Raw genomic sequence first — 23555 nt, forward strand, 5'->3', positions numbered from 1 at the left:
GGGAGGTGCTGCAAGCTCGGGTGGGTGCGCTCTCCTCGCCCGGCAGCTGGGCTGGGCACCGTGTGGCTCTCCAGCCCTGGGTGCCCAGCTGTGTGCTCGCCGTGCCCCGCCGGCTCCATCCCGCAGCGCCCATGCTGCCCAGGGAGCACTTTGGGCACCTCGGCAGCACGGAGCAGCTGTGCGGCACAGCGGGAACCGCCCTTCTGCCCCGCATATTGCATCCCTTGGGATTGTGGTCTCTTAAGCTGTGTCTATGCAGGCAGTGGTAACCCGGGTGGCCACCCCCCAGGCAGGTAGCTGGTTTTAGGGGAGCAGCTTGCCCTTTAGAAACAATGTAGGTGTCCCAGAGTGGTCTAGTGCAGGGAGCCTGGAGTGGTAGCACTGGTGAAGGGTGGCACAGGTGGTACAAGTGGTACACAGATAGCAGAAACTCCAGGCTGCAGCCTGTGCCTTTCCCACATCCTCTTCTAAGGCCATCCACTCTGTTTGAGCCAGCCTGAGAAGAGAAACTTAAGAGAGTTCCCTATTTGTTTTCATTCCAGCAAATGCAAATCCCTCTTGCATAGCTCTCAGCCTGACACAGTTGCCTTATACTTTAACAGAGATGAACTGGAGGTGCCTCCTCCAGTGGCCTTGCTAGGGGATGGGGGCTTGGGTCACCCTCAGCACAGTCTGAGAGGCAGCTGCTGCTGCTTTGGTGTACCTTTTGCTGACCCTAATTGGTGCCTCAGCTGATCTTGTCCTTGATGCAATTTGGCCTCTGCGTTCAAACACCTCTGCTGCTGTTCCTGGTGTTTGAAGTACTCCCCCCACCTCTGTCCTTTCACGTCTCATTCTCCTTGCCCTAGTACCTAGGAAGCCTTTAGTTGTGTCATAAGCATTAACATCTGTTTCGAGGTTTGTCATGATTCCATAACCTTCAGTTTCTTCTGAAAAGGCTCTCTTTCCCATTGCCTCTGCCATCCTTTCCTTTGCTTCCACTGCAATTCTATCTTCCTCTGTTTGAAAGAGTTCATAGATACAGAATTTGCAGTTTTGCAGATGCTTTGCCAAATACAGCCTCTGTGCCGTGCTGCAAGACGTCACCATCAGCCCCCTCATCTTGACTCACTCTGGCTGTGAGTCGTGCTGGGCAGTGTCTAAATGCGTCCTGCTTGTGTGAGAGGCCCTCCGTAGCGCCAGTAATGCCCACGTCTCTGAGCTGGCCACTGCTGTTCTGTTCGTGAAATCCTCTGCTCTGCCAAAGCCAAAGGTTTCGCTTCTCTCTCCAGCTGCTCCGCTTAGAATTAGCAGCGACATTAAAAACTAGTATAAATGTACAACAGTTTTTAAGAACTGTTAAAATGGCAATAGGATGGGAGGAACTGAGGAGTAGGGTAGAGGAAAAGAGTGACAAAGCTTTGCAGGGCACCACCTCTGCAAGCTGTCATGTGAGGTGTGGCTGTGTGACATCTCAGGGTTCGGAGTGCAGGTGAAGTGTCCCTGCAGTGGATGACTGTTTGGGCAGACTTTGTGACAGTGGTGATATGAGCTTGCATGGGACACCTTGAGTTGTGCTTACCTTAGCACTTTGCTACCTTAACTGGTAATTTCCCTTCATCTTCCAGCAAAAGTATATTTCTAATCACATTCTAAGGGTTGCTCAACCCCACTCCTGAGTGACACAGCTTTTACTTTGTCTTATTTTTAGAACCTTTCTGTTAGGAAATAAAATTCTTTGCTTCCTTTGCAGGAGCACCTAGGCATTCTGAAAGGAAGAGGTCCAGGTATCAGCAGAGTCCCTGCTGGGGCTTTAGGTTCTTTGGACAGGCAGTGCAGAACAGGAGTGATGGAGGGTTAAGAGCACAGCTCCAAGTTAAACTCGAATAATTTCCAGATTTCTGGACTCCCTGCCCAGCAATCAATGCATCATAATGGGCTTCTGTCCAAAAGTTATCTTGAAGAATATTGTTCAGGGTGCAAAGTCAAGTGCTACAGTGTTAAGGAATGTCCTTGTACCCCAGTTCAACTTGTTTTAGATGTGCTCAAAGTGTAATGACTAATTTTGTAATTGTATACTACTTACCCCCAGGAGCCCAGCCATGGGTACTGCACAGCAGAAGTGGTGCTGCTCTTGAGGTCTTTTCTGTTCCTTTTTCTAAGTTGTATTGTTTTAGTCTATCTACAAAAAATGGCAAGAGAGACAACCGTGCACCTTGGGGTGAGAGAAGACAGGACTCGGTAACAGGGTCTGTAAGGTGTGTGCAGCCACTCCGTACAGAATTTGGGGAAACCCTTGTCACCTAAGCTGGTGCTCTGGTCTTTGCGTGCTTAGGTCCCCAGTGCCAGAGGTTAAATATCCATCACAGTCGTCTTGCTCACATGTTGTGGCAAGGTGCTCTGCTTTGCATTAAAAATTGATGCTGTGTTCTAGTTTCCAGATGACTTTCATTTGCTTGCCTTCTGGTCCAGCACAAGCCCCTCTTTCTTCCTCCCCACACCACACTTACCCCCCACAAACACGACCAGCCTGCCTTCAGCCACGTCCTGAAATGGAGCCAGTGAGAACACTGTGACAGCCAGAGCCCAGCTGGAGAGAAGCAGTGGTTTCAATGACTTGTGTGGTACGTGGCAGAGCTCCCATGGCAAATACCCCAAACCACCACATGTGTGGTGGTAGGCCAGAGCTTGCTTAAGCAGCCCTTGCCCTTGGTAGTGCTGGTTCTGTAATGCTTGGTGAACTCAAATGAATTAATTTCAATGATGTTTAGTATATCAGGTAATAGACAAAGCAAAAGAGGCTATTTGTTTTTGAAATGAGGAGATTCCTCTTCCTCCTGGGAGCCATATGTGGTTAGGAGGTGGAGTGCAGAAGAGATCTCATTTCCCACTGTGTGAAGCTCAGCAGGGGGACTCTTTGGGATCTGCTGAGACAAGCAGCATGTCCTAACAAGAAGCTGCAGCAATCAGCATTTCCCTGGTGGGAGAAGGCTCCTCTCCCCAACACCATTAGTTGGGTTTTTGTCCTGCTTGTTGTGTCGTCTGTTGTTGAGATTCATAGGGTCAGCTCTGCAGTTTGCCAGAGCTGCAGTCCCTGCATTGGCAACATCTCCAGCTGGGGCCCAGGCAGCTTGGCTCAACGGGGTATTGTTTATTCCACCCAGGAATATGCAAGGACTTCAGGGAGCTTTACAGAGCAACATGTTCTGCTCTGAACAGGGAGAGTCACTGTATGTGGCGACAGCTCTGAAGGCTGGCAAGAGCTGTCAGGGCATGCTGGTGTGCAGGTAATGTCCTACCCTAGAAGTGTGGATGAGGACTGTGCAGGCTGTGCAGATGCAGTGGGGTATGGAGAAGGGAAGGAGGGCTGTCCAGATTTGGAAAACGTGAGGAGGAACAGAGGAAAAAGGTAGAAATGCCTCAGCATGTAGTTAGTAAGCTTCTGTTCTTGACACAATGATGTGTGAAGCCAAGTGTAACTCCTGTTTCCCTCCCATTGTGTACTGTGTATTGATCCTGAAGAGTGCAGTGAGAGCTGCAGCATATCTCTTGTCAAAGCCAGATCCAGCAGCCTGAGGGTGCACTGAACAGGGCTCAGGGGTGTCTCTGTCTCTGGGAGTGGATTGTGTTTCCGGTGAACAGACATTAAGCTATAATGAGTGGAAAGAGGCATGAAAAGATGTAGGTGAAATGCAGGGGGGTTTAGTTTTTAAAAAATATCACTGGCAGTATTTGTTTAATATTTTTAATATTAATTTCTCTAATAATTCTGTGACAAGCTTGTTTTTTGTACATTTCTGTGAGTCTGACCCATTCCTGGTCTACTGCTCATGCAGGATGTAAGATTTTTAAAGAGATTGAGACATCTGCTGCACAAGAATCCACTTGTCCCTCTTGTGCAAATCCAGTGTGCCTGTGGAAGCCCACACGGCACATTTTGGTCTGTTGGTGAAACATTAGTTTTTCAGTTATGGTGCTGTCATACTGACCATAGTCAGTGCTACTTCTTCAATGAGAAACTGAAATGTATCTTTGAGAGGGGAAACAAGTGGTGATAGCACCTGCTAAGTTTGGTTGCCTTGCTTCTAATTTGTGGCATCCATCCATTACTGTTTTTTATCTCATGATCTGAGCGGCCCTTTGGGAATACCACTGGATTAGCTGTCTTCAAACCCTTTGGGTCTCTCCTTTTTCTGGGGCTGTTAATACTTTTTGTAATCAGCCTAAAATCATCTCTTCACATTGCTGCCTTATCTCTTAAGTGGTTGAAATCCTTGCCTCAGCATCTTTAGTAGGTCTGCTTCCATCTAAGTGATGGTACTTTGACAAGTGCCTGACCATTATTTGTGATGCTGGTGAGTCTGTTGTTTGAGATTTCTTACCCTGCACAATCTCAGCTGCAAAAGAGAGGAGGGATACAAGAAGCTGTCAGTCTGTGTGCAAATGCCTTTTCTTGGCTGTGGTGACTTGATCCAGTCTGTGCCTAAGGTCTCAAAACAGTACTGTAACAGAGTTAATAGCCATCATTTCATTCTGGCCCCTCCTTTCATCAGCCCATTCTGGACCAGACACGCTCCAGAGATAATGGCAAAATGGGATAGGCAGTCTTCCATGGAGGTAATGTTACTGTGTGCTGAGCATGCAGGCAGGCTGGTGGCAGTGATTAATGCTCTGGGAATCTGCTCTCTGCCTTGCTGCACAATGCTTTTGTGTCAGGCCCAGAGCTTAGCACCAGGCAGGCTGCAGTCGGGTGCCAGGAACACGTTACCTGGTTTGTGCAGGATCAGGCAGCGAGACAGAGCCCGTGTGTTCTCAGCGGGGTGAGTTTGCTACTGCGCCACAACTTCATACTTTGACAGTGAGGCTCTCTTTGGATGCGGGTCTGCTGCTGGGTGGGGGCAGGAGTCCGCAGTCCTGACCTCCTCCAGCGTGAAATCCCTGAGCTTGCTCAGTTGTGGCGGAGCCCTCCCTCCTTCCCTCTGGCAGGCAGGGATCACCCATCCTTAAGGTGAGAGGGGATGGTGCTTGGCCAGCTGTCAGGAGCCGTGACTCACGGGGGATCACAGACGGAGCCCTGCTCTCCCTGCAATCTGCTCTTCCTTCTGGAGCCTCTTCGTGAGCTGTTGCTGAATGTTTGTTTTCACCACATCTAGGGTGGATCTGGGAGAAGCTCGGGCCCGCTATTTAGCCTGAAGAGTTGGACTCAGTAAGTTTCCAGTCTGGAATATGTTGGGAGGCTTCCTTCTCTAGTTGGGGGTTTGTAGAAAATTTGGCAGACAGCACTGCATGGAGTAAGACGAGGCCAAGGTCCCAGAAAACATAATATTTTGTGTTCAATTCTTGTCATGGAGCAAGCAAACCCCACAAGACTGATTCACTGCTTGCAAATACAGGGGCATATTGTCTAGACTTGGATGGAGTCAGGGAGTGATCCTGCTCTTCTTGGTACTGCTGAGGGAACATGAGCCTGGTGGGATTCATTTTTGGCAGTTTTAGAAGTTACTTCACACTTTCTTACAAGCCACCTCTCAGGGAATGCTTTTGACATGAATATGTTAGTGTTTTATTATAACCATAATTAATATATACATGGTGGAGCAATTGCAGTCCTGCCTGTCACTCTCAATCTTCTGTCTCGTTGGAAAATCTTGCACATTTTAATGATGAGTCCCCAGAGCTGCAGGTGTGTTAAGGAAGTGACACTCCTGTTCTCATGGGCAGGATCAGTGGGAGGGCCATATCCTCAGCCGCAGTGGCTGCAGCAAAGCCAGGGTTTGGGTCTGCAGCACACATGCTGTAATCCTTGCATGCCTCAGCCCATTCTTACATTACAAGTTTGACAGAAGAAATGCAAGAAATCTTACTATACCATCATGTGCTCCTGGAGAAACTACCCTGAGGCAGCAATTATGCCTATAGTGCCTTTTCACCTCTTTGTCTGGTGTTGCAGTGAAGTTTGAATATTCTGAGTATGGCAAGGATTCCTAGGACCCTGAGCTCAGCTGGCAGCCTGTCTGGGAGGTGGAGAGCAGCCCCGGGCGCCTGCAAGGGCCTGCTACTGCTGTGCCTGTTGCTGCTGCTCTCCTGTTCCCAGCATGCAGCAGCATGTCCCAGCCACCCCACCTCACACAGCCCAAGGATCCTTACTTGTCTTTAGTATTTCCCAGCTAATTGATGGCTCTTCCATCTTTTTCCCTGCTCCACATGGTCATGTTTTTAATACTGTTACTCCTTCCGCCTCAGTAGGTTTCTGCTATCCTGAACTGCAGCTCTTTGTGCTCCTGATTCACTCCAGTCCATTCATCTCTTTTTGGTGGCAGAGTGCTGTCTGCTGCTGGATATTGGGCTCTTTGTTTGTACAGCCAGTACAAAGCTGGTGACAAAGGGACAGCCTGTGTCCCAAGGAGCCCACGTGCTATGGGGAAGGCAGTGGAGAGTAATAGGAGCAACGGATGGGACGGCAGAGGTGAGGGTGGCCAGGGGCCAGGGCACAGCATGCTGGCTGCAGCAGGGGCATGGCATGGGGGTGGGGAGAGACATGCTGAGGAAGCTGTTCCTGCTGAGTACAAACCCGCTTTGTTCCCAGGAGGTGAGTCGGACTGGATAAACAGAGTGGTCCCGTCAGCAGAAAGCCTTTCCCTGGCTGGATCCCCCACTGGCACTCTCACTGGAAGTTTGCTGCACCTCATCAGCAGAGATGTTTTCTCTTCTCTGTGTTAGCTTCCCCTCTTCCTGACTCTCCAGGGCTCAGGTGGGCTGTGTGTGTGTGGCTCTATGGAGAAATGGGGTCCCTGGGGACCCTGTGTGTTATGTTGTGTTGTCATTGTGCTCTTTGTGCTGTTAGGTGGGCGGGGTGATTAGATAAGCCGTGCTGCCCAAGGGACGGGTATCACCGGCTGGGCAGTGCTTGGAGTGTGATCCTTCACTGTGCACTTAGAGGCACTTGGAGAAGGGAGGACATTGGGTCTCGTTGTAGGGAATTTGGGTCCAAATGGACAGAGCAGGGACTCTGCTTGTGATGTGGGAGGAAAGCAGCCTGTGCCAAGGGGACTGATGGGGAAGATGCTGACATCCCAGCGTCACAGAGGGCAGGGCTCTGGAAGCACCTCGGAGAGGTGTTGGCAGCGCCATCCTGTGCCTGTAGTTGCAGTGGGACAGGAAGTGAAGGCAAACACTCACTAGCCTGAGGTGTTGATGTTGAGGAATAATCTTAAAGTTCCTGGTTGCTTTGGATGGATGAATTTCTTAGTTCCCATTCCAAGGAATGTGGGAGGAGGTGAACGAGCAGCTTAAGCTGCAGGACTGCTGCTGCCCTGGTGCAATGTATTGCCTTGATGATGAGGCTGAAAATCAGAAATGATACAGGAGCCTGGTTCAGCAGCCACTTCTGGAGGAAGGGGGAATTCAGGACATGGCCCTTGATTGAGGAGGTCTTTGCCTGCCCTCAGGTCTCCTGCCAAGGGAGTTTCAGCCTTGGCTTTCAGAGCCTTGGACAGGGTCTATACCCTCATCTCAGCTTGGCTTTTGCCAAGAACCATGGTGATGCCTCCCAGGGGATGACTGAGCTTGGTACCTAGAAGGCAGAAGGGATATTTCCAGTCAGGTCTGAGGATGCTCAGGCAGAGTCAGCCCAGGTGGGGATGGGAAGAGTTCACCAGTGGGGAGGAGGACAGTGGCATGACTGGCCTCAGTGGACTTTGTGCCTCTTCTCTTGCTGGGCCAGAAGTGTGACACTGCTTCAGCATGTGGTTCCTGTGGCCCTGACTGATGGCATGGGGAGGAGGATTCCTGTGCCCATCCTGCCAGAGCATGTGTGGTGGGACATGCAAGTGGGTGGTGCTGTCTGCCCACCCGGCCCTGGCGGGCTCAGAGCCCTGCGCTGTATGTCAGGGAAATGCTGAGTTTCCTCCCCTCCTCTTGCTTCCTTCCTGATGGGAATTCACTTCCAAATTTCTTGCTGCTTCTCCCCCCCCTTACAGCACAAATATGTGGCACTACAGAGATAGCCAAAGGGGCTGGGCAAGGCAGCTTAGACCACAGGGGCTGCATTGCTGGAGACCCTTGGATCCTGCAGCATATGGCAAGGGGTGTCGGGGACCTCAGGACACAACCCCCCCCCCTATTCCTGTGCATCTTGTGCTCAGGAAGGGTTTTACTTTCTGAGCATATATGTGATAATTTCAGGTGTTTCTGGCTGCTAAAAAACTTCTCACTGTCTCAGCCTTAGGCACTGATCCGCCTTCAGACCCTGCGCAATGGAGGCTGGCTCCGTGGTACGGGCAGTCTTTGATTTCTGTCCCAGCGTCTCTGAAGAGCTGCCCCTCTTCGTGGGAGATGTCATCGAGGTGTTGGCCGTGGTGGACGAGTTCTGGCTCCTTGGCAAGAAGGAAGGTGTCACAGGTAAGAGCTGGAAGTGTCTGCACCTGGATCCATACACGTGTCAGCTAAACATCCACTCCATGAGCACCCCTTCCCTTGGCCAGCACTGTGCAGAACCTGATTTGATTTACTAAATCTTTCATGGGACTTTGATTGGGACTGAGGGTGCAGGTTGCCTGCCAGCTTTGCCTCAACTATTCAGACAGCTTGTTTATTGTTTTTTGAGAGAGATTAGTGGAGGGTCAGTTCTTGAGAAGACGAGAGCTTCACAATACTGGTTGTTCCATTCCCTGTGGTGAGACAGCCCATTTCCTGGCTACTTTGTGTGCTGACCTGCCATGGCAGTGGAATGAGTGACGGGAAACAGATGCACTGAAACTGGAAATGGATCCGCATCCAAGTGACCTTGTCAGGTCAAGTCAGTTGGAGATGCAGCAATAGAGTCCATGTGTCCCCCCAAGTCCTCTGACTCAGCCCCACTTCCTGCTTTCCGCTTCAAAGCATTTTCCTGCACAAACTGCCATCAGTATGTGTGTGCCTGAAGTAGTGTGCAAGTCTCAGACTTTTGGAGGGGTGTGAGAAACTTCTGAAGCAGCAAAATTCTCGTCGTGAAACAGTCTATTTAGGCAGCACTTTATCATCTTAATACTGATGTTAAGAGGATGTGTGAGCTCTCAGGGAGAGGAAAACCAGGCCACTTCAAATCATAAGCCTGCCTCTGTCTTCAGCAGGAGGATGGGACTGGAGTTTCATCCCTGCCTGTAGAGATGGAGCTGCTATTGTAGCAGCAGTCTGAGCTCTCCTAACAAACTGTCTAAAACAAAAATGGACAGGAGCAAAGTTTGAGAGGACTTCTCTCCTGTGCTACATGTCACTGATAAATGACATTGAACAAATGTGCCTGATCCTGCTGCTGCTGCCAAAATCACTGGGCAAAAATTACATCTGCAGTTCTTACCACAGTTTTGTCTTCCAGTGGTGAGGTTGTTCTCAAGCAGATGAAGCTATTAAGGAATAGTAAACAGATGTGTTTTGTAGCTCAAAGATAAAAAGAAGTGCTGAAGTCAAACTGAATGGTTTTTAATGACCTTTAATTCAAACCCCACTTGCATTCCTGCTTTCTCTTGGAACAGCTGTTGTAGTTTTCTGCCCAGCTTTCTAAGCTGAAGTTGTAGGGGATTAGAAAAGCACTTTTGAATAGAAGCTGTGAAGGTGCTTAATTACTCTGGAATAATTACTGTGGAATAATTAATGTAACTCCATGACTTCCTTTCTAACAGCATTATGTTGTTTCCACAGAGCAGGAAACTAAGACATGGAAAAAGAGGTAGAACTGGTTAAAACTGTGAAGGAAGCAGCTGAGGCTGGTGGATGTCAAACTGCCTAAAGCCAGTGCTAAGCTCTGGATGTCTAAGATATGGTGTTTCCAGGTTTTATTAGAAAATACTGGATCAGTAAGAGGGAATGCTGGAAGTGCTACTAGCCTATACTCCATCACATTATATAGGAATGAGTGAATTTAGTGGCCTTTGCAGTGGGCTCTGCCATGTCCTGTTCTCCAGGACTGAAATTAGTAGCTGACTGGTATCCTGTGATGACCAACAAGTGTGCTCTGCACTGCCTGGCTGGGGCCTGTTCAGAATAGCTGGGCATCCAGCAATGGGAGCCATGGTGAAACAAGTGCACAGAGTGACAATGTGGGGGAGGTCCCTGGAGTCTCAGCAGTGCTGAAGCTGTGACAGAGCCTGTGACTCACCGATTTGGCCATCCTCAGTGTGGTGGCTTGACTTCTGTGCCGAGGCTGCACGGGGGCCAAGCCTTATAGAGGCAGGAGCACCATGTGGATATGCCCAGTCAGAAAACAGCATCCAGCACTATGGATCTCTTCATTCTCATCTGGATCTGAGTTGGGAAGGAAGCAGTAAAAGCAGAGAAAACCTAGTATGTCTGTTCCCAGAAGCTCCATGGTGATGGCACAGTCCCAGTGATGAACACGGTGTGTTGGTTGCCTGGAGTGATCTGAGGGCAGAAAGCTTTTTGTTCTCTGTCAGTTCATAAGCATTTAAAACCTCAGGAATTCCTCACTCCCAAACTCATTCCTCTTCCACCATGCTATTGAGGCACCCAGGATAAATAAGTATTTTCCTTCAGCTGGAGATAAATAGATCCCAAAATCTGGAAGGAGGGTGGCTGTAGTGGTGGGCTACAGGAAAGACTCATTGCTGACAACTGCTTCTCCTTTTAGGGCAGTTTCCTAGCAGCTTTGTTGAACCTGTGGATATTCCTCCTTTGAAGCAGGGAGAAAAACTGCTTGTTTGTACCAATGACTTCACATCTCAAGAGCCAGGGAGCTTATCATTGCAGAGAGGTAATCTCCATTCCCTTCCTTTGATTTGCAGCTCATAAGCCTCATCTGTCCTTCCAGACAGATGAACCTAGTCACAGCATCCTGCCTAGAGTGACAGAAGAGAGAGGTGAACTTCCTAGTACCTCATGACATGGGTCTTGTCAAATCCACCACAAACTTCTGGGCCTCTGCCACTCTGATACCAGTTTCTCATGATCTGTCATTACTCATGAAACTCCAGAAGTTGGAGTCACCTATCGTAGTAAATTTACAGCTGCCTTTTAACTGACCTCCAATACCCAAATCTTAGACTTGCATTTGGGGGAGAAATCAAAGCTTTAATGCACCTTCGTATCTTTGCAGCCAAAACTGTGTATCTTACATGTGTGTGCAAGAGGCTGCTGATACTTCATGCCTTACCCCATCCTGTTGTCATGTGCATCCCCAGCATGCACTGTGCTCTCGCAGAGTGCCAGACCTCACCCACAGCCAGGAGGGTCACAGGAAGGCAAGAATAAGAGGTGGGAAGCAATAACGAGAGCAGTTTTGAACTGGTGTTTGTCATTCTCTGCAGGAGACCTGGTGATCCTGGAGGGGTCCCTGGCCTCCAGCTGGCTCCAGGGCCGGAGCAGCTGGGGTTCCAAGGGCTTTTTCCCCTCATCATGTGTGCGGGAGCTGTGCCTTTCAGTTCGGAGACGTCAGCTGTCCCAGAGCACTCTCCTGGAGGTGCCTGCCTACTCACTGGGCCAAGCTCGGGCCCTGATGGACCTGTCTGCTCAGCTAGAGGAGGAACTGGACTTCAGGGAAGGGGATGTAATCAACATTGTTGGTGTCCCAGAGCCTGGCTGGTTTGAAGGTGAGCTCAGAGGCTGCAGAGGCATTTTTCCAGAGGGTTTTGTGGAACTGCTTACTCCTCTGCGAGCACCAGGAACCTCAGTGGATCCAGAGCCCACTGGGACTTGTGACACCAATGGGACAGTGGAGATGCCCCCCAAGGAGGACGAGGAGCCAGGGAACACTTATGGTGTTGCCCTCTATCAGTTCCAAGCTATGGAGTCCAAGGAACTGGATTTTGATGTGGGTGACAGGATTCGGATTGTTGGCATTCTGGAGGATGGCTGGCTGGAGGGGGAGCTGAGAGGAAAACGTGGCATCTTTCCACACAGATTTGTGAGGCTGGAAGCCTCTGAGCCTTGCAGGGTAAAGGTGTGTGCCGGGGATCTGCACAGTGGAGACAGCTGTGGATTTTCCATCCATCAAGACCCAGAAAACACCTGCTCTGAAGCTCTTCCTTTGCTAGGGAAAGATGGCAGGGAAAAGGAAGAGGGCTTGGCTGCACACCCTGAGCCTGCCACCATTTTGTCTCACAAGGTGGGGAGGTCAGAGGGTCCTCTTGTAACTGACTTGAGACAGCATCAGGCCTTTCCCAGCACAGGACACCAAGGGCTACATCCCAAAGGTCCAGTGGACTCTCTCCCCTCTGCCTGCATGAAGACCGTCAATGGCCTTCTCCTCTCTGCTCAGCTGCCTCCTCCACAGGACAACAGGCCTGGCCAAGCAGGTGAGTTGGAGCCTGGGGAGACCATTTCAGCCTCCTCAGGAAAATCAGAATGTCACGCTCTGCTCGAGCACGATGGAGACAGTCCCGCTGTGCCCTTGCAGGCTTCCCACGTCCCCCAAGATCCTTACAGGAGCCAGGCAATTTCATCTTCTAACAGCTGGGCAGCATCCCAGCCCCAGGAGATCCAGAGCAGCACCCAGGATCTAGACAATTGGATGGACAGTCAACAGGAGAAGTCCAAGCCCTGTTCCTCCAGCTCAGGAGCTGCCCAGGTGGGCCTGGACACATGGGCTGGGAGCTGGGGGGAGTGCTGCCCACTTGCAGTGCAAGGGGACAGCTGCACAGACCTTGACTCCAAACTGACGGAGCAGCTGGCACAGTTTGAGAAGAGTCTGTCAAGTACCAGTGCTGAGCAGAACAAGGTCTCCCGTCATTTCTCTATCTTGGACTACAGCTCTGAGAAGGACATTGTCCGTGGGTCTCCTGTGTCTGTCCCCCACTCCAGGCAGACAGAGAGGAGGAGAGCCCTGAGGCCACCCCCTCCTCGGCCCAGCAGCCTTGCGACAACCCCTGTGCACATGCTGGGTGCCCAAACGTCCAAAGGCAGGTCTCTGTCCTTCTCGGTCAAGCCCTCCCGGCCTGCACCCCGGCCTCCATCAGGCAACCAGCGGAAAAATGTGGCCCCTGCACAGCTTCAGCCCAGCGCCCCAGAGCAGCGGGTGGAGGAGGGACGTGAGGACTTGACACAGGCAGGATCAGCTTCCCCCTGCTCCATTCTGCTGACTAGGATTGGAGAGGTAGAGCGAGACTTGGAAGCTTATGGCAAGACCCGTGCTGAGCTAAGCCTGATGCTGGAGGAGCAGCAGGATGAGCTGCTGAGAGCAGAGACCATGGAAAACCTTGAATTCTGTGACTCCAACATTGAGAGCCTCAGCATGGAGCTGCAGGAGCTGAGAGGTGAGTCTACAGCAGCATGGGATGGGGGTTCTTCAGGGGGCAGCTGCCCCTGCTGTTTAGAGACACTATTGAAACCAGTCTTTTATCCCCTTCTTTAATTCCTGGTAATTTTGTAAGCAGTCTTGCAGTACAAATCATCATGATTTTGCTTTAGAGAATCAGTGTCTTTCTCTGAACATCCCTTTGCCCCAGTCTTCCCCACCCACTTTTCCTTCCAACTCTCCCATCTCCTCTTCTGGCCCCACCATCCGTCCAGAGTCTTCATCTGATCCGTTCCCAGTATATCTTTGCTATTAAGCAAAAGCAGAGCTGCTGCAGTTTCAGCCTCCCTGCGTCATCCCCTCTTAGCTGTAGGGGAGTGAGCAGCAGCTTCAGAGTGGCTTTGCTAATGGTCCTGCAGTTGAGATTTGAGTTGATGTCTGTGGCATGACTGCCATCAGCCTGTCAGGGCACTGAGTTTCCTGTGGTTTCTGTTCTGGTGGTGATACAGACCTGTGGGGCCTTGTCACTCAGATCAGAGTGGATGCACAGAAGTGGACTGAACCTGGCCTGGGAGTGTGAAGGATTAGTGGGCAAAAAGTAAAGCCTGACCCTGTGCTTCTGCCATCCATGGAGTCCTAGATAGGAAAATGACACTGTGCTGTTGGTGACAGCAACAAAGAGCTTTAAATTGTGGCAAATCTTTAGCTGGAAAGATAACTTTTGTCCACGAAGCCTCAAAAAATTAGTCACGGAAGAGAAATTTGCGATGATTATATCAGCACGTTTGGCCTCTGAAACCCAAAGATGCCATGTAAAGATCAGTGCTGTTAATTATGTTACACTTGGTATTACAGTAGACAAAGTATAAAGATGAGACCACATACATTTTATCGACAGTCCCTTCCCCAGCTTCTCCCAGGAGCTCTGACACCACAGTTCTGTTACTGAAACCCACGATGTGCAGGAAATGTGGGCACTGCATTCAGGAGGTGGAGTGAAATGCCAGCTCCTGCCTGGGGATTACTCACTCTGACTTCATTGCCTCCATCCGCCCACCGCTTTATCAGTGCTGGGAAGCCCAGGCACTTTGTTGCACGATCGTGTCTGATGCAGAGCACATGGGAATGAAGGCAGATTCAGGTGCGCCAGGAAAATAGGGTGACAAACAGCCTCCACATCAGCGGTGTGCAAGAGGGACGCTTGGAAGGAGGCTTAGAGGATATGAGACAAGACGAAATAACTTGAAGGTAGGAAGAGAAAACTCTAGGCTGAATCTCAAGGGAATTTTTCTAATGGGATGGATCTTCCTGGGAAACTTCTCTTACCATCCTAGTGCTTCCTGGCAGAGGACAGATCCTGTAAAACCTGTGCCCTGTTGGTTCCTGAAACTGGAAGTTTTAAGCAAGAACTAATGCACTATCCTGAGACATCCTCAAGTTAGTATCCCCTCAGTAGTCCTAGAGGATTTTTCACCAGTTCAAAGAGACCTGAGGATTTGTAAGTAACCTCTCTGGTCCTGTGATAAAGATGTTTTCTGCCTAAGCTTTGTCACATCCTTCCTGCGGCATCTGAGTGTAGCCAGAGAGTATGTCTCAGGCTCCCTAGCCCAGCTTTAGTGCAGCAGGCCAGATCAGTAACAGGGTTTTGCATCAGCTCACCAAAATGAGTTTGTGCCATGCCTGAGGCGTGACCTCTGCCTTGCTGTTGTTAGGGGAACATGGAGGCACAGTGGTGGGAGAAAAGCTTTCACTAAGCTTTGACCAGCAACCAAAGCAGGGCTGGTGTAGTCTTGGGGGAATCCAGCCTATCCTTTGGGATATAGAACCAAACCACATATAGAAAGTATGTGGTTTTCTACAACACACGTTTAAAATTGTCAGATTGCTTCTTTGGTGTGTCTTTGTGCACACTGGGGGTTCGCCTGGCTTGGGCAGGATTAGCACTTGCCCTCCTGCAGTTGGAGTAGGAGAGTCCATAGGTTTTATTGTTGTCTTCTACCAGCACAGAGCATGGGCTGTGCATTCCTAACAAGTGTTGAAAAAACCTGAGACATGGATGACATCCATGGACTCCCACGCTTTCTGTCTAGGGCATGTAGGGCATTGTTGGTTTCTTATAGGAGCTCTGCATTTGGCATGGAAAACTGGGAATATGCTGTGCCCTGCAGTGAGAGATGTTACTAGACTGCGTGTTTCTGTAGCCTCCTGAAAATTTATATTTTGTGTTGGCACTGGACTCCATAAGACAGGTAATCCCTTCAAGGCTGTTCCTGTCAGCAGTTAGACCAGCTGTTCACCCCGGAGCAGGGAACCAGGCAGCTGTGGCTGCATGGCACTGTGTAGGCACTACTGGGGGGGCTCTGTCTTGCAGGGAGCAGCTCCTCTCCTGATCTTCCAGTGACTGTGGGTGAGGACTGGGAAAAGGATGGGTTCAGCATCAGGTTTGAGCCAGGGGCAGCCTGAAGGCCTCAGTTTGCCCCTGCGAGGTGTGGAGCAGAGCCCAGCCTCTTCTAGACCGCGTTATTTAGCCTCCACGCAATTAGGAATGTGAAGGCAGTGGAAGGAGACCTGGTATCCCATCTCTGGTTTGTGGCTTCCTGCAGTCTCACACACAGTCTGTTTCCCTTCCCTGAGGACATTGGTCTGGGGCAGGGCCTCTGCCTGCTCCAGTGCCCTCCTCTTTCTTGCCTCTGAGCTGCCTGAGGAGAGGCTTTGGCAAAGCCGCAGAGCCGGTTTGGGCAGCGAGAGCCTGCCCAGCCTCGGCTTCCCTCCTCGGGGCTGGTTACTGATTACTTTGGGCAGCAGGTGGAGGAGGCCAGGGCTGGCAGTGATTGGGCCTGCGCCTCCTCCTACCCTTGCTGACTGGTTTCAGGAAGCAGCACCTGCATTTCACTTGGGACGGGAGCACCGGAGCAGAGCAGAGAAACAGCGTCAGCCCGGGCTTGGGTTCAGGGAGCAGACAGCGAGGGGAGTTAGCCCCTGCTCCATACCCCACAGGACTATGTGCTCTTATCCTGGGTCGAAACACTGCATGGAAGATCCGAGACAGGAACGGCAACTCCTCAGCTGGGAATATGAGGACTCTTGTGCCATACGGAGAGAGGACGTAGCTGGGGTGGCTGCGCTGCGCAGGGAGGCTGGCTGCAATGACAGACCCAGGGCGACAAGGAGGCAGTACTCAGGCAGCCAGGGAGCAGACGGTGGCTGGGACAGTTACAGGAGAGGAGAAGGCATCTCTGTGGACCAACGGAGCATGAATGTAGACTGTGGAGGTTTTTGGAAGGGAGATGTGCAGTACATGGGCTGCAGGAGAGCAGATGGTGGTTGGGAAGGCAAAAGCCAGGATACAGAGGGTAGAAACTACAGGGCGTACGAGAAGGAGGACATTCAATACAGAAACTGCAGTTCTGAGATAAGAGAAGGGCGGAGCAGAGAGGACAGAGTACCTGGGCAGTACAGGGAGGGGGGAATGCAGTATGGAGGCAATAGAGGCCCTGAAGGCCATAGGGAGAGGGGAAGGTGGTATCAGGACTATAGTGAGGATGAAAGATATTATAGGAAGAAGGAAAGGTGGTATAGACAAGAGAGTGACTCTGGGGAGTATAGGGAGAGAAGAAGGCAGTATAGAGAGGACAGAGGCAATCGAGTATATAGGGAAGGGGAAAGGTGGTATAGAGAGGATGGAGGCTCTGGGGCATATAGAGATCAGGAAAGGCAGTGTGTAGGTATCGGGGACCAGGTAGACCAAGAAGACATTGAACGGCACAGGCAGCCCAAAGGCCATGTCATAGACCACAGCAGTCTGGACAGAGGTTGTGAAGTTCCTGCTTTGGCAGACAGGTCCTCAGGAGACAGTAGTGTGAGCCTGAGGTCAGGTACCTGCTACACACAGTTCCAGATGTGGGACATTGACTCCAATGGCTGTGGGGAGCTGGAAGGAGCAGCCCCAGGGCCTGGGATGCCGGCCAAGAGCAGCAGTGGAGCAGAGCACTCGAGGGTACGCACGGGCCGGCCGGACTGGAGCCAGGTCTGGGAGCAGGAGGCCGAGGACACAAACAGGGTGGGCTCTGTGCTGCAGCGAAACAGCTTCTACAGACGGACGGCTCCCAGTGCCCTGCGGCACTCAGAGTTTGTGCAGACCAGGAAGAAAAAGCAAGGTACATGGGGAAATAGTGGGCAATTGCCTTGGGTGTTGCCTGTGCTCTGCCCTGGCACTGGGGCAGCACCAGGACTCTGACACAGGTGGGAGTGGCCAGCACTGACGGGGCTCTCATGGGAAGGCTTGCTTGGGACTTGGTGAAATGGGACTTGCTGAAATGAGCATCATGGTCGTTACCCCTCTGCACAATTGCTGATCTGCCCTGCAAGCAGATTTCGCAGAGGCCCAGATGGGAGGGAAGCACAGGCAACACAGACTTGCTGCTGTCCTTTCTCTTGCTCTTCCATCTGTGCTCCCAGTGTTTTAGGTACACCCTAAAACTTGTGGCCCTGTTCTTTTGTCTAGTCTCTCAGGGTCCTGAGGAGGTTCCTCATGTGGGAAAGGGTGGGATGCTGGGGTTATTCCCACTGCCTGTTTTGCTTTTATAACCCATTGTGAACAGATTTGATGTTTAGGAGCCAATTCCTGGCTCAGAGTGTGAGTATGGCAGCTGATCACAGGCAGCATGAAGCAGGAAGTAGAGGAAGTTGGTGTAGCACTCTCTCTTGCAGAGAGCAAGTACTTGTAGTTGTGTAATGCACATGGGCAGGACATTGAGGTACCTGCATGTTGGGGGGCTGTCACATTTGGGAATCCTCTGCATCGCCAGCCCCTTGCTACTGCAGTGTTCCCTTGCCTGTGCTACAGCAGTTCCATGTCCTGGGTCCCCAAGCTATCCGCAGGTCTCCAGTCCCATCAACCAGCACTGTGGAGCTGGAGAAATACCAAAGTGAAAGGCCTGAGCTGTCTTGGCATGGGCAAAATCATTCCATTGATGCTGTGGCTGGGACAGAGTCAGCTGCAGACAGCTTTGTGCAGCTTGGCTTGTTCTTGCAAGAATATTAGTGTGTGTTGAGGAAGTGGCAACAAGGTGTTAAGGTCTGGGCAGAGGGACTAAAGGAGCCCTTCTTGATGGACAGGGTTCCCTGTTGGGCAGCTGTGTGTCTGAAAACTGTTTGTTTACGTGCCTTTTCTGCCAGTGTCTGTCTGTGGTAGCTGTGTGTGTGAACTCTCTGTGAAGTGGGATTGAAATGCGAAGGAAAACCGCGCAATGGCCAAAGAGTTGGCAAAGCTGGAGGCTACGACTGCCTTTGCCTTAACATGAAGTCTGTCCTTTGGAGATTAAGCCTTTTGATTAAGCAGGCTCTGGTAGCTGCGTTTCTGCACTCTCAGGCCGCTCTGTTAGGGTGGGACTTTGCTCAGCTGTGTCCTCAGGGTGAGGGAAGGGAGAGGCTTTGCAGTGCCAAGACGTCCAAAGGGCAGCAGAGGAGCCAGGAGGGGCCAGGGAGTGGGGTGGGACACAGTCCAGAAAGCCTTAGGAGGCTGGAGCAGTGCTGGCCTGTCCAGCTTCTGCTAGAGTTGAAGGGACTCAGCAATGCTGAGTGAAAGTCTTCCCTTTTGAGGGTTGTTGAATTTTTCCCCACTGTGGTAGTCTCAGGGGCTGTGAGAGGTGCAGGGCAGGATGCCCTTGCCATCAGCACCAGTATCCCACAGCAGGAAAGGAGGGAAAGGGCTCTAGGTATTTGAAATACTCTTATGTTCATCCTGTGGCCTGTTTCTGGCTGCAGTTGTCTGTTACATTTGTCCTCCTGCCCTGCTAGGGCACAGTGCTGGACCAGCAACAGCCCTTCTTGGCATGTAATGCTTTGTTGATGCAGCTGCCTCAATGTAAGACCCCACCAGCACCCGGGAGCCTCCCCAAAAGACCTCCCATTGTGCTTGGCAGCAGACAGCCTCCTGCCCACCTGGCAGGAAAAAGTCAGCTCTGGTTTTCCCTCTGTCTGTGCTGCAGGCACCTTTTCTAGTGCTGTCCACTTCTCTCACAGGTTCCCCCTCCATCCACAGAGTAACAGAATTTAGGACTTGAAAGCCCCAGTAAGAGATCAGAGAATCATAGAGTAGCTTGGGTTGGAATGGACCTTAAAGATCATCTAGTTCTGGCATGGGCAGAGATACCACCCACTAGATCATGTTGCCCAAGTCCCCATCCCAGCCTGGCCTTGAACACTTCCAGACCAGTAGGGATGATCTTTTCTGCAAGTGGGATTATCACACTTCTTACAGATTTCTCTACGGTGTAACCTGGTGACAGCTACTTGGTTAGAGCACCTCTTCTGGGATGAGACTCAGATGTGTCTGCCTGACACATCAACAGAAGGAGAACCCTGTCATAGTTTTGCTGCTTAGTCACCATCACTCTTAAAGCTTTTACATGCTAATGTGTTGCATTTCAGCTCTGAAGTCCAACCTTTTTCTACTAAATTAGAGCTTTTTAGTTGATGGATATTCTTCTGAGGCAGGTACTGTAATTAAGTAATTTTTTAGTCTTCAGTTCTTTGCAGTGAATAGAGTCTTAAAATACTCATGTCAAAGACTCACAGGAAGACCTCTCAGTGTTTATTCTTCCTGATGCTCACTCATTTGTCAGTTCAGACTCTTTTAAAACAGTGAACTTCACATTCTGGGTGAGTGTCAGCACTTGCTTGCACCATTTACCTTGCTGTGCTCCTGTGCAGCACTTGGGAAACTCCTGATGAGTTTTGGCTGGCCAAGCAAAAGAATTACTCCCCAGAATACAGTCCTGTGTGTGGCTGTGTTTCTTGTCCCCATTAATACATTAATGCATTTGTCTGCATTAAACCTCCTTGGTTTGAATAATTCCATCTTATTCAGGGTACCTTGGATCACTCAGTGACTCATATGCCTCATCTTTATTTGTGATCCTGTTGAATTGATGCTCAGTTCTCTACGTGACAGCAGTGATTTTCCATTTACTTTAAATCTTTTGTAGGATTAACTAAATACAGTCTCTGGAGAACCTGATTAGAAATGCCATCTTTTCTGGATAGTCTCTACTGGCAGTGAGTTTTCAAGGTACCAGTTAGCAAGGTCTTCTTTTTACTTTATAGAAAGAAATAGACAGAATATTTATTGCATAATTCTACTTTTTTGCCAGGCTTACAAAAAATTTTATTATATCTGCTTACTTGTGGGATTGTGTCATTGTAAGGGTTTTTTTTTTGTCCTGGATGGAAATAAGTCTATTATAAAGTAGCATTTTATTTCCTCATTTAAAAAAATAAAACTGAATTCTTAATTCTATCATCCATGGATTTTTCTTTGTATCTTTCTTTTAGAATTTTTCTTCAGAGTTCCTGGTGTGTCTAGTGTCTATTATGTGTTATTCTATGTTCATTAATTTATATTTGCTGCCTTTATTGAAGCATGAATGCAGGACAGATTTTTCATCAATACTGTTCTCTTGATGTTTTTTGGATTATGTATTTAAAACATCCTTTTAAAGAACTTTCAGCTTTCATTCTTTTTTCCATCAGTGTCTTTGCTCACACTTTCATTGATGCCCTGCCTCAGTTTTAGGTTAGCTCTTTGTACACCATCATATTACTTCACTTTTTTTCTGTGTCATGGGTTGGGATCATCCCCTGTTCACACTGAATGCCGTGGGACTGTCTGGGCAACCACAGGCTGTTTGGGGTGATGGTTGTGATCTTACCTGGCGCAGAAACATCCCCACCAAGCAGGCTGTAAGTCTGACATCAAGCCATTCCAGTGGCCCTGGGAAAGCATCCCCATTCTGTTCCTGTTCAGCTCACTGGCATATTACCAATGTCCAGAGTAAGAGTTTCCACCCCAGCCAGATCCTGCTCCTGGCAGCGAGTTTAGCCTTTTGCTCAGATTAATTATTCCCTGCCCTAGTTTCATCGCCTCCCCTCTCATGATCGGCAGCGGCTCCTCCCCTCCTGGCCTCCACATACTTCAAATATTTGCAGCTGGTTTGTTTTGTCCTGACTCACTGCTTGACTCTGCTGAGCTGTGAACCTGGGGCTGGGCTTGCCTCGGGGCTGGGTGCATCTCCCACGGAGGTTCCTGCTCGCCGACCCGGTGCGGGTGGGCAGCACCTCCCTCTGCAGACTGTGCGGATCGCCTTAGCAGCCTGTGCGCCCTGCGAGGCTGCACCGAGCCACGGGGGGATGCTGGCAGGTGAGCCCTGACGAGGAGCAGCTGGGGGGCGATGCAGACCTTCGGGGGAGCCCTGCAGCCTGTGCGTGGTGGACATGCATCCCATTGGATCTGGTCTTTGTGGGTCAACTCTGCTTCCAGAGTGGGGCAGGGAAAACCTCTAATTGCATGTGTGCACCCACGAGGAGGTTAGGTAACAAGAATTTGGAGTTTTTGTTAATTGGAAGAAAGTTGATGACAGTGGCATTTCTCAGACGAGCAGGATGAGCCGTGTGATTGTGATAGTAAATCACAGCTTCCAGGGGAAGGGCAGAAGTGGGAATGTGCTCCAGCTTGACACCTCATTTCCAGGGTGAGCTAGTGTTGAATCTCTCAAGGCTCTGCAGGCGTACTAGGACAGCTCAAAAGCAGGTGCTCCTGGGAGGCTGTCGCAGACCATCAGACCATTCTGGAGAGCCAAGGACGTGTCGCAAATTTGCCAAAGGGGATAGAGAAAATGATGTTAGGAGGTTTGAATTTAGAGAGGCAAATTACAGAGCAAAACCTACAAGAGAACAAAATCTGAGCCTCTGAAAATCATAACTGAGAACATTGTTTTTGGAAATGTATTTCTAAATGCCCATTTGGCAACTGTGTCATGGGTAAACTTGAATTTGTCACTGGATCGGAATTTGGTGGCTTCATTAGAAATACCAGTCGCATTCCTGCAGGCTAATAGAGTCTCTTCTAGCTGTGGTCTTAATGCCTTAAAAATTGATGGGCATGATGACTCAAATTGAAAGGTAACATTTAAATAGAAAATCTGTGAAGTGAAATAGAGCTATGTTCAAAATACATTTACTAGATGACCAAAACCAGTTTCAAACCTGTGAAATTGGTGGGTTTAGATAAATTCTTAATAAGCCTCCTTTAGGGAAAACTACTATTAGACATACAAGAATGTGTGACAAACAGGAAAAAATAAATTGATGACAAGCAACAGATAGTATGAAATACAAAAAGTGAGAGTTTTTAAACGCATCAGAAACAAATACGAAGTTACACATGTTGGTCAGATAGAAGAGCCAAATATTAAAAATAAATTCTGTATTTGAAAATTTTGAACTACGAGTGTTTGGAAAGAAGCAGGACTTTTGAGTTCATTGCTGAAGGAGGATGCTAGACTAGTGATAAACTGCAAAAGTCCTAAGATACTTGATTGCAATGTAGCCTTGGTTTTGAATGGATTTTGAAATATTCAGAAAGACCAGGAAGACCAGAGGAGAATTAATTTGTATGAGTTTTCAAAATAATGCAAATACTGATACAGTGTAAGTGAGTAGAACTAGTACCCAGCATTATGCCAGGTCAACCAAGCTGAGCTGATGACTACTGTGAGCTTAAAATCTGTGCAGGGAAGGCTTTAATTTCCCTCCCATAGGCAGAGACTTGAGACTTGCCAAAGAAGGGTGTCGTGGAGCTGGAGTGTTGTCTGAATCTTTGCCGCAGGGCACTTTCTGTAAGGGCCTGACCTAGATTTACTCGCCTGGGGTTCGCTTGGTGGAGCATGGGGAGCTGCTCTGTTTGCCAGCAGTGCTGGACATCCCCAGCTCTGTTTTGGTGAGCTGGAGCCAGATACATGGTGTGACTGCAGTTTAGCTATGGCTAAGGCTGGGAGTACAGCAGGGTTGTTTGGTGGTACGGTAAGCTCCTGAGGTGTCCTGTAAAAAGCTTCGTCTGGTGGCATTTTGCCTGCATATAAATACAAAGTCCTATTCTTTGACCAAGGCAAATGTAATCCTTTCCATTTATCTTCCCAAATGCTGTGACACTTTATTTGTTTTCTTGGGGCATGAAATGGCAGGACACAGAAAATATAATTGAAAGGGTTTTACAATCATGTCCATCATAGCATATGGAAAGATGCATGGGTCATTTCCAGCTGTTATTCTGGCTGGTTTTCATTTTCAAGATTCTTCCTAGCCCACCCATGCAGTAGTATCCTCTCGCCCTCCCACCTTCTCTGGGTTTCACACACCTGTTTGCATTGCAAATTAACACCTTCCTGTTTCTTCCAGGTTGCTTTCCCACTTGAGCTTGCTCTCCTTGAAAAGAAATGCCATTCCTTAAAAAATATATATATTTCTTTAAAATAACTCATTTGTTGTTATTTCCTTAACTCTCTGAGCCACA

The 23555-nt window shown here is 49.6% G+C and overlaps 1 protein-coding gene across 4 annotated transcripts in view; it reads left to right on the top strand.

The window, feature by feature from the left end:
* The first annotated feature begins 1987 nt into the window (after positions 1-1987).
* DNMBP (dynamin binding protein) overlaps positions 1988-23555 on the top strand; it is a 31347-nt gene continuing 9779 nt past the window's right edge. Inside the window, exons 1-6 of one of the 4 annotated variants that reach the window (XM_027648065.1) lie at positions 4280-5185; positions 6223-6445; positions 6566-6730; positions 8201-8379; positions 10604-10726; positions 11280-13223. In XM_027648065.1, coding sequence (XP_027503866.1) covers positions 8235-8379; positions 10604-10726; positions 11280-13223 — 2212 coding nt within the window. In that variant the 5' untranslated portion in view covers positions 4280-5185; positions 6223-6445; positions 6566-6730; positions 8201-8234. Of the gene's footprint in view, positions 2604-4279; positions 6446-6565; positions 6731-8200; positions 8380-10603; positions 10727-11279; positions 13224-16103; positions 17362-23555 lie in introns of those variants that run through there. The other 3 variants (XM_027648066.1, XM_027648068.1, XM_027648067.1) reach the window with 3 other exon arrangements.

The sequence above is a fragment of the Corapipo altera genome, unplaced genomic scaffold (genome assembly GCF_003945725.1).
Source record: "Corapipo altera isolate COAL_440 unplaced genomic scaffold, ASM394572v1 56, whole genome shotgun sequence".
NCBI lineage: Eukaryota > Metazoa > Chordata > Aves > Passeriformes > Pipridae > Corapipo > Corapipo altera.